Here is an 18,926-nt window from a genome sequence, read left to right on the forward strand (position 1 = left end):
AATTGTGAGGCCCTATGGTCTCGTTAGGCTGTTGCCACCTCCACACTGTCATTCAGCTACTAAATGGTCTCCTCATGCTGGCGCCAACTCCACGCTGTGTCATTCCGCCACTATATGGTCTTCTCTTGCTGCTGCCAACTCCAGTCTGTGTCATTCAGCCACAATATGGTCTTCTCATGCTGCCGCCACCTCCACGCTGTGTCATTCTGCCACTATATGATCTCCTCATACTGATGCCACCTCCAGGCTCTGTCATTGTGCCACTCTGCGACAGTGATTCTAATAGCGACGCCTCTGATCTGCATGTAATACTGAATAACGGTATTATTTCACTAACCCAGCACACTATGCGTGTTCCAGCAAGGCAAAGTGTTCTACACCCATATTGAGGCTCTCTGTGGGCCAGAAATAGCCAATTTTAATACAGATTTGTCGTGAATAAATTTGGTCCGAACCGAATTTTTTCGGAAACTTCGGCAAATCGGCCGAATAGAATTTTTCAAAAAATTTGCTCATCTCTAATAAGAACATGTAGCTCGAAACACATGAGAGTTCTTTGACCTGCCATAAAACTTTTTAATACTTACAAAAAAAGATTCAATAAAGATTAGACGTTTTAATGATTTGTCTTGGATGCTGGATCATCATTCTTACAGGAATTTAAATCCATTTTATTGCTCTCCGAACTGTTTTGTGCTCTACAATGCTTCTATATAAACCATTAACAACAATAGACACTGTTTGTTGAACTATAACTTCCTACCATGTCATCCTTTCATCACTAGTGCAATGTATGAAAGCATTGAGCCACATTGTGTAATTGAATGTAGTTGAATAGGCTACAATAACACAAAATGGCTCCTATTCTAGGCTTTAAACTGAATTTGTAGGGTCAATAATTGTTAACAAATTCCCATTACATGAAGACCTTTCACCTCCCAACTGGAAAAAAAACTGCTGGTAAGGTGGACAGGTAGGCATTCTCTAAGGCCACTTAGAAGAGAACTCTGCCCTTCATGGGGTAGCTATAGAGTCTAAAGATGACCCACTACCACATACAAACACCCCAGTATTATAAATGATACATAGTAGGTGGGGGACCCTCTTACCGATTTTGCATTGTTTAAGTTATTCTTCTTCTGATCTTCGTTGTAAGGAAATTCAAATTGTACGATGACTTTGCATAAATGTATCTGCATGACTCCTTTATAGCTATTTATCCATTTATGTCAAAATCTATATTATCTATTTTTATGTAGAGTGAAGATTGTAATATTGCATCTTGTCAAGAAAAAGGTTTAGATTCCAGTTCAAAGCTCTAAAGGGTGAAAAGCTGTAAAGAGCTCTAACTGGCACCTTGTCATCTGTTCTCAAGCTATTGTCTCCTAGTGTGAATACACCATATATAAACCGAGAGAAAGAATGACTAGTTCTGCTATCACATTGACCTGCAGCTATTTATGGCATCCCTTTCCCAGAAGTAGTAAGCACATACCTGAAAGTTTCTTATAAATACTGTACATTCTTTAGCTGTAAATAGCTCAGCAGGTACCTTTAAGTGTTTCCATGTTTTTAAGTAATGCATTGGTGGGCACTTCAATCACAAGGCTGAGGGCACAGGATCGGATGATAATATATTTTATATAAATATATTTGACTCCGTTTGACTTAGGAGCTTCATGTTATCGCCATTTAGAGAGAGAAAATACAATGTCACAGATCATTCAGTGTCAACCATAATAGTTATCCTCAATACTCATGTGGTCACATTTTATTCTCTATGGCGCCATACTTGTGTGGAGTTGGTTGAGGTCCCCCTCACAGGAAGTGTGATTTTCTTTAAACCTTTTATAACTATGTTTGCTGTGTTCTCCACTGTTGCCCCACACTTGTATGTTGCACGTCTGTTATTTGTTGTTTATGGCTGGTTGGCCTTGGTATATGGTTTGTATCTAGGCATAATAAACAATAGTTTCCTGGCTGCCCGCTTGCAGAAGAAGGAAGAGCCAAGCATCACTGAGAGCCAACATAGAACCTAAGAAGGCAATGCTGAAGCTTTGTTCTACTCAGTAAAGCGCTGAGGTGAAGGCAGGAGAGAGCTGATGCCGAAAAAAGTGCGTCCGTGACCGCGTGCATAGCAATAGGGTCCTGACGGGATTGTGCTTTGTAGCAGGTCTGAGTGTGACCACTGTTGAGCAGAAGAGACCTGACGGGATTGTGCCTTGTAGCAGAACTAAGTGTAACCACTGCAGCAGGTGGGCTGAGCACAGAAACTAGGAGACCTGGAGAGTTTGTTAGGTGCAGGGTAGGTAGGCCCAAGTGCAGCGGCCATCAGACAGGCTTGTGAGCTGGTGGAGAGACCGAGACATTTTGGGAGCCCTTGCTGGGCCAGTGTTTACTGTAAAAGCACAAGGTAGTTGTTAAGGCAGGAGACAATGAAAAACTGGAACCTGACCACTCTCGGACAGCAAGCATACAATATGCACCTCACTGTATTCTGCACAACGCAGATAGTAGGGAAAAAAACTTCTGTTTTAGGATAAAGAGTTTAATTGCAGGCCTAACATTTGTTTATTTTAATGGCATATGTATGTTGGCATATGTATATTACTACTGTTTGTAAATAAATTAAAATGGGTCTGCTTAGGCCTTTGTACCACAACCAAGTGTCTGTGTGTCAAAGGGGAAAGGGGGACTTGGGTGTGGGTTGAGGCAATAGGCCAAGCAGATCTAAATGATCCCCTAGTCATGCTTTTTCTTTAGCTAAAAAAAAATAGCAATAGCCCTTATAAAAAACATTATTGTTGAATTTCCTTCTTTTCAGTGTTTAAGTTTTGTTCTATAGATGTTATGGTTTTCTTTAAGAACACGCTTAGCTATTAGCCAACCAACCATGTACGATCATGAATAATACAGACATATGACAACAGGTATGCCGTGTATTGATTTGGTGCTTATTTCACTTTAATAAAATATTACATTGCAAATTGTGCTACTTCTGTGTGCTTTTACTGCAAGCTACAGCATAACATACCTTATATTAATAACACAGTGGAAAAAGGAGAGATATGGTTTCATATAATGTAGATTCTATCACCGGAAATGACTGTACAACCACTACTTACATAATAAATACAAAATAAATATTAGAAGTCTTAAGAATGGAAATTTTCATGGTACATCATAGACAGTTAATATAACATATGCCCTGTGAAGACATCATAAATGGGGTAGTCTTTTGTTTGGGACCCCTTCTTTATGATACAGAACATAGTACCACTTGGTGGACCCAACCTGTACATGTATATGTATAACATGGCAAGCCATTTATTTAAATGGAAAACATGAAATACTAGAGGGGAGATGTATGACCGAGCAAAACTTCATCAGTTGATCTGAATATACAGGGACTAGAGGATCATTGAGGAGTTGACTGGAATGGACAACCCCTTCATAGGGGCTTTTAAAGTTTGACACTAATAGAGATTACTTTCTCACCCTTGCTGATATGTGGAGAGGACATTTTATAGGAGACTATAGAAACAATACTCCTGTAGTTCTCTCGGATGTTCTCCAATTTATCACACTCTTTCTGCTCTGTTATTTTAGGTCTTATTTAAGCTCTATCCAACCATTAAATGCAGTGGGATCTTCCCTCAATCTTAAGAGAGTCTCCTGTTGGAATGGAGTGGTTGGTCCTGCATGTACGCTCCACTTCATTGACTGTTCACAGGAGTAAAAAACAAAAAAAAACAGCACCACTACCTTATACACAGGTGCACGCTGCTGGGGCTAATACAAAGTATACAAAAAAGAAGGTTACAGCTACACTTTTGGTAAAAAATGGAGGCTCTTAGCGTACTTTTTGATCAAAATGTGTCTCCATTTCACCACGCAGAGGGGGCCTCACTTCGGATGGGACCCTAACACACTCATTTCCCTCACCTCTGCTGGGCATGTAGTCTCTGACTGGGTGACATGCAGGATCCCCAACCAATTTAAAAAACCTCCTGTGAACAGGGAGGGATACACGCAGGGGGAACTCAAGCCAAGATTTCCACCCAAGGACTGGTCCTACTAATGGGGACAGTGTTCATGCTGTGGAAAAAGTGCAGTAACTCAGTTACCATGCATTCCTGCACAGCATGCAAGTGCACAGCTAAGATGGTGCCACTCCCTCCAACTTGCACAGCAAAATCCTGCATGTCACCCAGTCAGAGCCTATATGACCAGCAGAGGTGAGTGGAATGAGAGTGTTAGGGTCCCATCTGAAGTGAGGCCCCCTCCGCATGCTGGTGGAGGACACGTTTTGATCAAAAAGTGCACTAAGAGCCTCCATTTTTTGACCAGGAGTGCTGCTGCAACCTTCTTTATTGTATACTTTGTTCACAGGAGTGAAAAAGATAGACAAGAACTGTACTTGGCTATCTTCGGCAGTCCAATAGACAGTCAGTGGAGTAGCAGTGTGCACATGTGAGTACCGCATCAGACAGGAGAATCAGGACCCCTGAACGTGCAGATATGAGATTTACTCCCCAGGTCCTTGCAGTTTTTATCTTGCTGAACGAAGCGAAAACCATTATAAGTCTATGGGGCTCATCCTGTGCAGTGAGAAAAAGACCAGAGGGATCCGGAGACTAAAGCTATTGACCATACAATTGCCCTGGTTACATTAGAGAACGGTGGGAGTCTGAACACTCAACTGGCTAATCGAAAGTTTTGACATGTCCCTGTGGCTCCTCAACCATGGTCATTGTCTGTCCCATCCTACCATGAAAACTAAATGTTGTCAGACAAGGGTGGAACTTAAAGGGTTACCCCGCTCCCCAGCGCCCGGAACATTGATGTGTTCAACGCTGTGTGCGGGCTTCCGTGTTCACGCCCGGCCCCTCATGACGTCACACCCCGTCATGTCGCGCCCCCTTCCCGTAGACTTTCATTGAGGGGGTGGGCGTGAACATGGAAGCCCGCACACTGCGTTCAGGAACTATATGTTCCGGATGCTGGGGAGCGGAGTAACCCTTTAACAGCTCTTCTTTACAGTGTACCAGACTGGATTAGATGGCACTTCAGTGAGGGAGACATGAAGGAGGGCTCTATGATGAACACCTAGCTCCCATCCTATTCACAGTAGGAGAGGACTAAAGGGGTACTCCGCTGCCCCAGCATTCGGAACATTTAGTTCTGAACACTGAGTGCGGAATGCTGGGGGTAGTGATGTCACGGCCACGACCCCTCAATGTAAGTCTAGGGGATGCCACGCCCCTTCCCCATAGACTTGCATTGAGGGTGTGTGGCCGTGACGTCACGACCTCCGCAGCCTGCACCCAGCGTTTGGAACTAAATGTTCCGAACGCCTGGGCAGCAGAGTACCCCTTAAGTCTATATGTTGTTCATGCACATTCATGCATCCTCCATCTACACAGAACATGCCTATATTTCACTGCATTATCTTTGCATATGCAGTATGTTGTCAGTATAGTAAAATCAACTCCCCCCCTAGGTTCACCAGAATCACCAGGGTTTTCTTCTGATGGACCTTTGGGAGCCATTATAGTGTCAGGGCATGGGCCAGCTAGAGAACCTTGTGGAGCTACAGGCTGAAGCCCTTTGCTATATGATAATAGGCTAAAAGGCTAAAATTAGGATAGGGTATAACTTTGGGTACATGCCTTGGGCAAGTGGTTGGGTAACACCAGAGGGCCCCATGTACAAGAACTGTTTATGTGACCCTTGCTCTCCAGTAGCTCATTACTGAGCCTTTCTACTGATCGACAAGTTATTGAACCATTAAAGCATCTGGGGGCATCACGATAATATAGGATCCTCATTGCATACATCTACATCCAGAGAAATTGAGTGAGTGTAGATGTATTATACATAAGTATACAATGTATTTGTATAGATAAATAAAATAAATAAGAAAGCATGTTCTACTTTATATACTGTACAACAATAAGATATTATCACACTTTCAGGTTACAATGGGCGTGAGGCTCGATATCCAGCAAACTACAATGTTAGCTTCAATGTATTGTATCAGATTCCAGTGGATCAAAAGTTCATTCAATGTCCTTGCACCTTCAGGCTCGGCTCTTCCAGCTTCCATGGACCATCCTTTTAGACAATTATTCAGATAAGGAGCCACAGTTTTATAATGCCATTATACCCAAGCCTTCACATGATTATTCCATTCCCTCACACAGCTGCATATCCCACCCTCTTCATACCACCTCCATCGAACCCCCTTGTACAGAGCTCTGGTGTAAGGCTGGAACAGCATGAAGAGACGGAGACGTCGGGCAAGGCCACAGTAAACAGCCATGGCCAGTACAATGAGAGGAGACATCATAACAAAGCCGAGGATGATGAGGGCAGAGGAGCTGTTGTCATCTAGAAGGGTCCTGCAGTAGGAGGCATCAGAATGTAGGACCTGGGAAAAACACAAAAAAATACAAAAATCATTATGTTATTCTAGGACTGTTTTTATCTTTAGTATCTTTATACCTATAATAAAAGAGATAATGGGGGAGATTTATCAAAACCTGTTCAGAGGAAAAGTTGCCCAGTTGCCCATAGCAACCAATCAGCTTGCTTCTTTCAGTTTTAATAAGGCCTCTGCAAAATGAAGCGATCTGATTGGTTACTATAGGCAACTGGTATGAAGGAAGAAAGGAGGAGAAAAAGGTGACGTACTGACCTTGAGTTGATGTGCACAGAGGTGAGGCTCTGGTGGGGGGTGACAAAATAGAGATAGCAACAGTCTGCTGCTCTCACCCCTTAATTTTCCGTATTCCCGAGGGAGACGGACAACAATGCCAGTGTAAAGAGTGAAAATTAGTTTTTTTTGAGAGCACTACTGTGTTGCGACGGGGGTCAAATGAAACAGAGGTCTAAGCCTGCACTTACGCAGGACTAACTTTTATTAGAAAAAGAAGTCAAAGGTAAAACAGGACAACGCATTTCGGCGCACACTCGCGCCTTCCTCAGGTCCACAGTCACAAATCTGTGTAGTCCTGGCCAAGGTTCCTGGCCGCCCGCTCTCAAAAAAAAACAATTTTTCACTCTTTACACTGGTATGGGCAACTGGGCAACTTTTTCTCTGGACAGGTTTTGATAACTCTCCCCCTAGTCTTTTGATAAGTGGCTTGTTATGGATGACAGAAGAAAGCTAAGTTGTTATGAACCACCAGCTCTATGACACTGAAAATGGAGTCTGTACCTGCTGGACTCTAGTACAGGTACTGTATATTTTCGGGTCTCTTAGAATGGATCTGATGGGGCTGTCATTACAAAGGCTCATTTTATCATGTGCTGTTGCAGTTTGAGAAAAATAGAGAGTTCAGACACTGGGAATGCGTCATATATATCAGACTATGGGTCTATTCACATGGCAGAATTTCTGCTTGCGGCATTCCGCCTCAAATTAAAGCCCATAGGCTTCTATGGAATTCGGCACTCCCATTCACACTTCTGAATTTCCGCTTGCGGAATTCTGCCTCAAATTAAAGCCCATAGACTTCTATGGGATTTGGCACTCCCATTCACACTTCTGAATTGAATTTCCGCTTGCGAAATGCTTGTGAATGGGAGTGCCGAATCCCATAGAAGTCTATGGGCTTTAATTTGAGGCAGAATTACGCAAGTGTTAATTCAGAAGTGTGAATGGGTGTTCCGAATCCCATAGAAGTCTATGGCTTTAATTTAAGGCGGAATTCCACAAGCCAAAATTCAGAAGTGTGAATGGGAGTGGCCAAATCCCATAGAAGCCTATGCGCTTTAATTTGAGGCGGAATTCCGCAAGCCGAATTTCTGCCATGTGAATAGACCCTAAGGGGGTAGTGCGTCTTGCAAGTAATTTTCCTTCTAGTGGAGAGCTACATTGAACATATATCAGAATCACTTCTGGTGTGTTTTGTATTTTTTATATTTATATTACTTAATAATATGTTGGAAAATAAGTTGAGCCAATATTTTGATAAAATTGAGTTGTGTCTCTTGCACCCAGCAGAGCCATGTACATGGATACTTTATGACAACACACCCTATGGCTCATTTTCATGGAAAGCCACCTGAGTGCCACTGTAAGGCATCACCTCTAGTAGAAATGCTATAAATGGAAATGCTGTCACAGTACGGCTTCATAGGGAGAATGGCGTCTGTAAGCGTCCTGTGCGTCCTGGCACCAATTGGCATCAACCTGCCTTCTTTGCTACGACTCCATTCCACTTGTGCCTGTTTTCCTGGCATTGCCTCTGCTGGACCCTTGTGTACCTCGCTGACTCTCCTATGCATGACGCAGACTGACGACATTAAGCTTTTACCTGCATCCAGCCTGCTATTTATCCAGCGGCTATTTGAACAACCTCAGCACTGCTATATCTCCACATTAAAGCTGTATTCTGTTACCTTATCAAGTTTTGAAGCTGTATTCTGTTACCTTATCAGGGCCACTTTTAGGGCAACAACCTGGTATCCTATAGCAGCAAAAATCCACCTTTTACATCCTGAAGGGGGATAAAGGGTGAAAACCTAGAGAATACCTTGACTCTGCTTCCAGGTTTGCCCCAAAGTCACAGCAGGTCCCCCCTGTTAGGATGTTGCCCATGGAATTGATTTTTAGCTGCAAAAACACATTTCTATGGGATGCACAGTTAGCGCCCATTGAGGGAGACTTGTCAAAACCTGTCCAGAGGAAAAGTTGCCCAGTTGCCCATAGCAACCAATCAGATCGCTTCTTTCATTTTTGAAAAGGCCTCTGCAAACTGAAAGAAGCGAGTTGATTGGTTACTATGGGCAACTGGGCAACTTTTCCTCTGGACAGATTTTGATAAATCTTCCCCAATTGTGTACAGAGGTGTAGCTATTTGGGATGAAGGGGTAGTAGTGAAAATAGTATAATAATTGTCACATGGTAGGTTGACCTGTTACAGACTTTGCTTTAATGTGCAGACTTTTACAAGCAGAGTGTAAGAAGCATATATTAGGCATAGCTTAACCCCTTCTTGCAAAATCAGGTACATGTACGGGGTGATTAGGGATGACTTCCCGCATCACCACGTATATGTACCTGATGAGAATAAACTGTCACAGCGCCGCCGGGCTATGCTGCACAGCCGAGCCTCCCTGAAGCCGACCAGGGACCAATCGCAGTGGTCCCCAGCCGGCAATCTCTGCTATTGGTCCGTCAGTACAGACAGACCAAAAGCAGGGATCTGGTGCGGGTCTCCTCCTTCCTTCACTGTTAAGCGATCGGTGGTGAGGGGGGCCCTATGGGATAAGGCCACCTGCGGGAACTCAGGATCAGATCTGCACTCCGATCCTGGGTTAACCCTGTAGATGCTGCGGTCACTGAGACCGCAGCGTCTAGTAGGGTAACAGATGGGGTGACCTCCCTCTGTCACTGATCATTGTGATGGTTGCCATGGTCCTTACACTGGTCTCTGGCGTTGTCATGGCAACATGAGCGATCAGTCCCTACCTAAGGGAGGGACTGATCTATCCTATGCTTTTCAGTACTGGCAGACACGGGCATAATTCAACGGAGTACAGATGTGTACTCCATTGAATTATGTGGATAATAGTAAAAAAAAAAAAAGAAAAGTGTGAAAAAAAAGTGTGAAAAATGTGGAAAAATTTTTTAAAAAGTTTAAAGAATTTGAAAAAAATAAATAAAAAAATGTGAAAAATAGCAGAACATTTTTTTTTAATATAAAAAATAATAAATAATGAATATATGTGTATAATACACCCCCAAAAATAGTCCTCCCAAAAATACATCAACATAAAAAATGAGTCCTCACACAACTGCGTCGAAAAAATAAAAAAGTTACAGCTCACAGAATGCAGTGAACATGATATTTTAAACAAACATGATTCTTTAAAAAAAAAAAATAGTTTTTATGCCATAAATAAACTAAAATATAAAAAAGTATATAAATCGGTATCGCCATAATCGTATCAACCTGCAGTGTAACGTTAACATTTCATTTATACCGCATGACCAATGACCTAAAAAATAACCACTGCAGAATAGATTTTTTTTTATGCATACCACCTCATAAAAAATTAAATAAAAAACGATCAGAGTGTCACATGTACCCCAGAATGGTACCAATTAGAGATGAGCGAACTTACAGTAAATTCGATTCGTCACGAACTTCCCGGCTCGGCGGTTGCTGACTTTTCCTGCATAAATTAGTTCAGCTTTCCGGTGCTCCGGTGGGCTGGAAAAGGTGGATACATTCCTAGGAAAGAGTCTCCTAGGACTGTATCCACCTTTTCCAGCCCACCGGAGCACCGGAAAGCTGAACTAATTTATGCAGGAAAAGTCATCAACTGCCGAGCCGAAAAGTTCGTGACGAATTGAATTTACTGTAAGTTCCCTCATCTCTAGCACCAATGAAAGCGTCAACTTGCCTCCCAAAAATATTTTTGCACTCCAAGGCCCCTGTAATTTTATATGATGCCAACTAAATATCCTAAACTAAAAGGATGCTCCAAAATCCACACAGCACCTCTTCAAGTCTGATGCCTGTGTGAGAGACACATAACGCACAAAGGGCACATATGGGACATTTCTAAGTAAGTCAGAATTTGGGGAATAAATCTTGAGATTTATTTCTTTGTCAATACCTACTGTGTTACAGGAAAAAATGGATAAAAATAAAAAAAATCTACAAAAAAATTTAATTTTAAAATTCCGCCTCCACTTTGCTTTTATTTCCGTGAAACGCCTAAAGGGTTAATTAACTTCTTTAATGTCATCCTGACTACTTTAAGGGATGCAGTTTATAAAATGTGATGATTTATGGGGGTATCTAACATACAGGCCCCTCAATTCCACTTCAGAACTGAACTGGTCCCTGAAAAATCAAATTTTGCAATTTTCTTGAAAATCTGGAAAATTGCTACTAAACTTATAAAGCTTCTAACATTCTAATAAAGTAAAAGAATGTTTATCAAATAATGGGAACATAAGGTAGACATATTGTAAATGTGAATTAATCATTCATTTGGCGCGGCATGGCTATTTGTCATACGAGCAGAAAATATCTAATCTAGAAAAATGCAAATTTTTTTTTTTTTCCGCCAAATTTTGTTTCTTTTTACAAAAACCGCTAAATATATCAATGAAAATTTACTACTAATATAAAGTACAATATTTCACGAAAAAACTCTCAGAATCGCTTTCATAAGTCAAAGCGTTCCAAAGTTATTACCATAACTTGGTCATTAAAGGGGTTCTCCGGCGCTTAGACATCTTATCCCCTATCCAAAGGGACCCACGTGATCTTGCACGCCGCAACCCGTTAAAATCAGTCTGATTACTGTCGATCACGGGGTCGGAGCGTTGTGATATCAAGGCTCCGCCCCGTGTAACGTCACACTCCGACCCCTCAATGCAAGCCTATGGGAGGGGGCGTGGCAGCTGTCAAGCCACCTCCCATAGGCTTGCATTGAGGGGGTGGAGCGTGACGTCACACAGGGCGGAGCCTTGATATCACAACCCTCCGACCCCGTGATCGACAGTAATCAGATCCGGAGTGAACACGCTCTGGGGACTGATTTTAACAGGGTGCGGCGTGCAAGATCACGGGGGGGTCCCCAGCGGCAGGACCCCCGTGATCAGGCATCTAGGGGATGAGATGTCTAAGTGCCGGAGTACCCCTTTAAGGTCAAAACAGACTGTTGAGTAAAGGGGTTAATTTGTAGTTTTAGATGCTTTGCTCCAGTAAGAAAATGTGTTTTATAGCGTTCCTGAATGTCAGAGAGGAGTGGTCCACTATATCCCAACGCCTATTTCCACTGACATCATGCCTGCTCTGCCTGGTGATTGACCCGCAGGGACCACCTGCCACACCAGCCCTGGGTAATGTGCCCCCAAGTAGGCTGTCAATGTGTACGGTGCACATGTGGTAAGCTTGCGAGTGGTTCCCAACCTCTCATACTTACCAGGGTTGCTCAGTATTACCCATTGACAGGGCATGTGTGGGCAAACTACACAAGGCTGCTGTGGGCTGGTGGGCCATGTGGTTTAATCAGAAGACAGAGAATGACTTAGCAGACTGCAGGCCACGCCTCTCTGACACTCAGGAACGTTATAAAACATGTTTTTTTTTATTAGAACAAATCATCCACAAGTACAAGCAAAGGTATGCCTGGCATATTATGCTTGTTAACCCTTACTACACTGTGTTGCCAGTTTAACCACTATACAGTAGATGAATTGACAGGTGCACTTTAAAGGAGTAGTCCAGTGGTGACCCAGTGGTGAACAACTTATCCCCTATCCTAAGGATAGGGGATTAGTTTGAGATCGCGGGGGGGTCCGACCGCTGGGGCCCCCTGCGATCTCCTGTACGGAGCCCCGACAGCCCGCGGGAAGGGGGCGTGTCGATCTCTGCACGAAGCGGCGGCCGACACGCCCCCTCAATACAACTCTATGGCAGAGCCGAAGCGCTGCCTTTGGCAATCTCCGGCTCTGCCATAGAGATGTATTGAGGGGGCGTGTCGGCCGCTGCTTCGTGCGGAGGTCGACACCCGCTATCTGGCCGGAGAGCCTGGCCCCTGTTCAGAGAGATCGCAGGGGGCCCCAGCGGTCAGACCCCCCGCGATCTCAAACTTATCCCTTATCCTTAGGATAGGGGATAAGTTTTTCACCACTGGGCTACCCCTTTAAGGCCCAGGAATGTCAATTTAGAGCTCTGGGTTTCATAAAAAAAAACTAAGATTATTTTAAATGATAATATCTAAATTATACTGAAAAAATAATTTGGCAACAGACCCATGTTGACTTGTGTCTGCAGGGTGTCTGGAATACTTTTTCTGCTTCCCCCATTACCAGGACTTGCTCTTTCCACAATGACATTAGTATTTCACTGCGCTGTTTACTATCGAAACTAAACTTGTGGTCACATGATGGCGTAATGTATTCTCCATTAAATATGGATAGTTGTAACATTGATTGAGAAGAGTTGTCAAGGTCAGTAGATAAAGACCATGAATATTAAAGGACTCTCCCTCCTCTACAGAAAGGCAATAAGGGAACAAGTTCTGTGGGCAGCCGTGCAAAAAATTACACAGCCCAGAGGACTTTAATGTCCCAGCCTGTAAGTCCTTTTAAAGGTCATCTCCTCGTGAACTATCACAGACCAACTTCTCTCCTGTGTTCCCCGCTGTTCCCAAATGACAACTTATTATCACATTAATTGCAAAGGAATTGTTCTTGTCTTCAACCAAATTGGGAAAAAAAAAGACTAAAACATCTGTTCTAATGGTGTCATTACTGGATACGGACAATATATCCTTGTTGTTGTTGTAATACACCCACATTGTCTGACTGCTACAGCTCAGCAGATGGAATATTTCAAGAACTGCAGATTTTATTATATTCCCTGAAATTCAAGCGAATTTTGCCCACACCTGTTACTCGTTCCAGGGGAGTTTAAAGCAGCATCACATGCTTGAAACAATCTTATTTTTACACAATTTTGAAAGGGGGCCAATAATTTTGTCCAGACCATTTTTGGAGTTTGGTGACATTATGTCCAATTTGCTTTTTTTTCCTCCCATTTTTGGTTTAGTTCCAATACATACAAAGGGAATAAACATGTGTATAGCAAATCATGTGTTACTGCAATCCTTTTCTGTGAGAAATACTTAATTTTCTTGAAAAATTTCAGGGGTGCCAACTAGAGATGAGCGAACTTACAGTAAATTTGATTTGTCCCGAACTTCTCGGCTCGGCAGTTGATGACTTATCCTGCATAAATTAGTCCTTAGTCCTCTTTCCTAGGACTGTATCCACCTTTTCCAGTCCACCGGAGTACCTGAAAGCTGGACTAATTTATGCAGGAAAAGTCATCAATTGCCGCCCCGAGAAGTTCGTGACGAATCGAATTTACTGTAAGTTCGCTCATCTCTAGTGCCAACATTTACGGCCATGACTGTAGATTGGCGGTGGTTAAATGAGCCTTTTATGTCTCCCAAATATTGTGTGGGCAGGACTGCTGGACAGGCTGCCAGATAAATCAGGTGACTCTTTACTTACATTATTGTTGCCGCATCATTCCATGTGTCAGCTGACAAATGAGCGTTTGCTTGTTTGTTGGCTGATCACTGGGTCTTTTACATGGGGCAATACATCAGACAATAATTGCCCTGTTTAGAAGGCCTTTTTTGTTTTTTCAATACCGTTCTGCAGCGCCATTTTATTGAATCTGGTTCATTGTTGTCCCTGTGACAGGAAGTTAAAGGGGTACTCCCACCCTAGAAATCTTATCCCCTATCCAAAGAATAGGGGATAAGATGTCTGATCGCGGGGGTCCCGCCGCTGGGGACCTCCGCATTATTGCATGCAGCACCCACCTGGTTTTTCACCGGAACCGCTGGAGGGTCTGAGTCGCGACTTCGGGAACGGAAGTCCGTGACGTCAGGACTCCGCCCCCGTGTGACGTCACGCCCGTCCCCTCAATGCAAGTCTATGGGAGGGGGCGTGAGATCTGAGTCGCGGCTCCGGGAACAGAAGTCCATGACGTCAGGACTCTGCCCCCGTGTGACGTCACACCCGTCCCCTCAATGCAAGTCTATGGGAGGGGGTCACGCCCCCTCCCATAGACTTGCATTGAGGGGACGGGCGTGACGTCACACGGGGGCGGAGTCCTGACATCACGGACTTCCATTCCCGGAGTCGCAACTCAGACCCTCCAGCGGTTCTGGGTAAAAACCAGGTGGGTGCCGCATGCAATAATGCAGGGGTCCCCAGCGGCGGGACCCCCGTGATCAGACATCTTATCCCCTATCCTTTGGATAGGGGATAAGATGTCTAGGGTGGGAATACCCCTTTAAACATTGATCCCTTTTGGCTCCCTGTAGCTCTCCGTCACTGGTCACAAAAAATAACAGTGTCCAGGCATGCTAGAGGCACACTGGTTGGGAAACATTGCTTTATGATGTTATGAGGGCACAATATGTAAAAACGAAACAAAAAAATATATTAAGTGAAAACAAAATAAGAGGAAGTAAATAAAACAAACCTCACAGCCAATAAATCAGTCCAGCTCTTTATTATCTTTGTACGCCATAAGATGCCGGTCACGTCTTATAATGTCAGTGCTCTAACATCAGGATGCGAACTTAAATACACTCCCATTTTCCCTGCGGCTACGAATGTGTAAAGTGTCTCTAGACAGCGATATTCACTTTTCATTCATCTCATCGGGAACATGAAATATAAAAGTTAATTTTGTCGCTGACTGAGAAATGTCATATTTCTGTCAATTATACACATAGGGGGACATGTATCAAAGATTTTGCCCCTGTTTTGTGTGTATTTTTTTGCACAAAAATTTGCACAAGCCCTTTTTTTGGCGCATTTTTTTGCGCACGTTTTGGTAGAGCATGTCCTCCAGATGTGGCCGAATCGGGGTACCTTGGAGTAACATCTATAGTACACATTTATTAACTGCGTACTTTTCCTTTACACCAAAAATGTTGCCGCAAGAGCTGTTTTTTTGTGCAAATATAAGCCATCTTGGACTTGGATTGAGGAGATTACTACATTTACCCGCAATTTATGTAGCTCATTGCGCTTGATTGATAAATTTAGCGCTTCTGTGCATAATTTAGAATTCGGGAAAAGGGGTAAACTGCTTCTACCATACACAAATAATGATACAAGTCCCCCATTGTTATGAACGTGCCCATCCATAATGTTATGTAAGCAGCAGTGGGAGCTTCATGGCCAAGAAAGTAGAAGTAATTGAATTAGCACAAAATGCACATGTCGTAGCAGTTTCATTATTATTTCTACAAGCTTCCTGGGAAGCCATATTGGAGGCATACACCTTCTTCCTGTATGGGCTTTATGCAGTTAAAGGGCTACTCCGGTGGAAAAAAAAATTTTTTAAACAACTGGTGCCAGAAAGTTAAACAGATTTGTAAATTACTTCTATCAAAAATCTTAATCCTTCCAGTACTTATTAGCTGCTGAACACTACAGAGGAAATTATTTTCTTTTTGAAACACAGTACTCTCTGCTGACATCATGACCACAGTGCTCTCTGCTGACACCTCTGTCCATTTTAGGAACTGTCCAGAGCAGCATATGTTTTCTATGGGGATTTTCTCCTACTCTGGACAGTTCTTAAAATGGACAGAGGTGTCAGCAGAGAGCACTGTGGTCATGATGTCAGCAGAGAGCTCTGTGTTCCAAAAAGAAAGGAATTTCCTCTGTAGTATTCAGAAGCTAATAAGTACTGGAAGGATTAAGATTTTTTAATAGAAGTAATTTACAAATCTGCTTAACTTTCTGGCACCAGCTGATAAAAAAAAAAAAAAAAAAAAAACTGTTTTCAGCGGAGTACCCCTTTAACCCCTTAAGGACGCAGGGCGTAAATGTACGTCCTGGTGCGGTGGTACTTAACGCACCAGGACGTACATTTACGTCCTAAGCATAACCGCGGGCATCGGAGCGATGCCCGTGTCATGCGCGGCTGATCCCGGCTGCTGATCGCAGCCAGGGACCTGCCGGCAATGGCTGACGCCCGCGATCTCGCGGGCGTCCGCCATTAACCCCTCAGGTGCCGGGATCAATACAGATCCCGGCATCTGCGGCAGTTCGCGATTTAAATGAACGATCGGATCGCCCGCAGCGCTGCTGCGGGGATCCGATCATTCATAACGCCGCACGGAGGTCCCCTCTCCTTCCTCCGTGCGGCTCCCGGCATCTCCTGCTCTGGTCTGTGATCGAGCAGACCAGAGCAGGAGATGACCGATAATACTGATCTGTTCTATGTCCTATACATAGAACAGATCAGTATTAGCAATCATGGTATTGCTATGAATAGTCTCCTATGGGGACTATTCAAGTGTAAAAAAAAATGTAAAAAAATGTAAAAGTAAAAGTAAAAAAAAAGTGAAAAATCCCCTCCCCCAATAAAAAAGTAAAACGTCCGTTTTTTCCTATTTTACCCCCACAGAGCGTAAAATTTTTTTTATAGACATATTTGGTATCGCCGCGTGCGTAAAGTTCCGAACTATTAAAATAAAATGTTAATGATCCCGTACGGTTAATGACGTGAACGAAAAAAAATAAAAAAGTCCAAAATTCCTACTTTTTTAATACATTTTATTAAAAAAAAATTATAAAAAATGTATTAAAAGTTTTTTATATGCAAATGTGGTATCAAAAAAAAGTACAGATCATGGCGCAAAAAATGAACCCCCATACCGCTGCTTATACGGAAAAATAAAAAAGTTATAGGTCATCAAAATAAAGGGATTATAAACGTACTAATTTGGTTAAAAAGTTTGTGATTTTTTTAGGCGCAACAATAATATAAAAGTATATAATAATGGGTATCATTTTAATCGTATTGACCCTCAGAATAAAGAACACATGTCATTTTTACCATAAATTGTACGGCGTGAAAACGAAACATTCCAAAATTAGGAAAATTGCGTTTTTCGTTTTAATTTCCCCACAAAAATAGTGTTTTTTGGTTGCGCCATACATTTTATGATATAATGAGTGATGTCATTACAAAGGACAACTGGTCGCGCAAAAAACAAGTCCTCATACTAGTCTGTGGATGAAAATATAAAAGAGTTATGATTTTTAGAAGGCGAGGAGGAAAAAATGAAAACGTAAAAATTAAATTGTCTGAGTCCTTAAGGCCAAAATGGGCTGAGTCCTTAAGGGGTTAAGCAGGGTCTTTGCACTTAGTGGCAGATGAAATTAATGGGAGTAACTCATCAGAGAAATGGCCTATTCTCACTGGACACCGGAATGAGAGTTAGTAAGGGGAGGTTGGAAGGTTGGACATGGTGACGCTAGTGATGTTTCACATAATTGGTGACACAAAATCAGCTGTTCAGGATACTGCACAGCCACAAGCACACACGCACACACCCATCTCCGCTGTGTTCGGCAAATATTGACATTATGGCTGGCAGAAGAAATCGATGCCCATTCTTCTCATCATGCTTCTCCTGACAGTGCTGCTCCTGACAGTGCTGGCCCACCTGTCATCCCTAACCACAATGCTGGCCCACCTGTTATCCCTAACCACAATGCTAAATAACAAGAAAAAGGCAAAAGTTGGGCCGTTGGTGGCGCTGGTCCTGATGAAAAGAAAGCTCTGTAGACCCTTCTCAGTGTCTAAATGTGGTTTTATTAGCACAGAAAGCAACGCGTTTCTGGTCCGAACTGGACCCTTCGTCTGGCAGTGTGCATACAACATAGTGAACAGATGCGGTTAAAATACATTCCTTACGCAACCATAAAGGTTACGTTCATTTGGCAATTCACAGACATGGTTTATGCAAGTAGCGTGGGTAAGTAGAACATCTGTAGCTGGAACTCGGTCCCGTACGAGTGCATTACTATATCTGCACTAGCCGGCCAGGGCGTCAGTAGCTTACAAGGGCAATCTGATATATGTATGTGTAGGGATTGCCTTACTGGGAAATAATATCGGCCGGAGATTGATATCCTTTTTAGTTACTGCGGCTGAGGGAGTAAGGCTGATTTGGTAAGCGTAGCTGGAGATGCTCCTGATAGGTCAGGGGGCGGAGACCTATGTCCCGTGCGTATCACTCTGACTATTGAGCTGTCAGAACCCTTAGCGATATGGAGCGGTGGCGGAGTTGAGAAGGGGCGGATCTACAAAGGTACTGTACCAGTGCGGGTGAGTCTGCTATCGCACAGCGGGGCGATATGCAGCGGCAGTGGAGTAGAAAAAGGGCGGACCTTTGTTGGAAACGGGGCGATATGCAGCGGTATTGGAAAGGGGGCGATATACATCGGGGCGATATGCGGCAGTGGCAGTGTTGAAAAGGGGCGGACCAGTGTTGGAAGAAAATGACACAGAAAAGGGGCGGACCTATTTTGGAACATATACATCGGGGCGATATGCGGCAGT

The 18,926-nt window shown here is 43.3% G+C and overlaps 1 protein-coding gene across 1 annotated transcript in view; it reads right to left on the bottom strand.

Annotated features, from left to right (window-relative positions):
* Positions 1 to 2,933: 2,933 nt before the first annotated feature.
* TMEM88B (transmembrane protein 88B) overlaps positions 2,934 to 18,926 on the bottom strand; it is a 166,159-nt gene continuing 150,166 nt past the window's right edge. The window contains exon 2 of the mRNA XM_056542544.1: positions 2,934 to 6,433. Within this exon, the coding sequence (XP_056398519.1) occupies positions 6,164 to 6,433 (270 nt within the window). The 3' untranslated portion in view covers positions 2,934 to 6,163. The remainder of the gene's footprint in view (positions 6,434 to 18,926) is intronic.

Source organism: Hyla sarda, chromosome 10, assembly GCF_029499605.1.
Source record: "Hyla sarda isolate aHylSar1 chromosome 10, aHylSar1.hap1, whole genome shotgun sequence".
Classification (NCBI taxonomy): Eukaryota; Metazoa; Chordata; class Amphibia; order Anura; family Hylidae; genus Hyla; species Hyla sarda.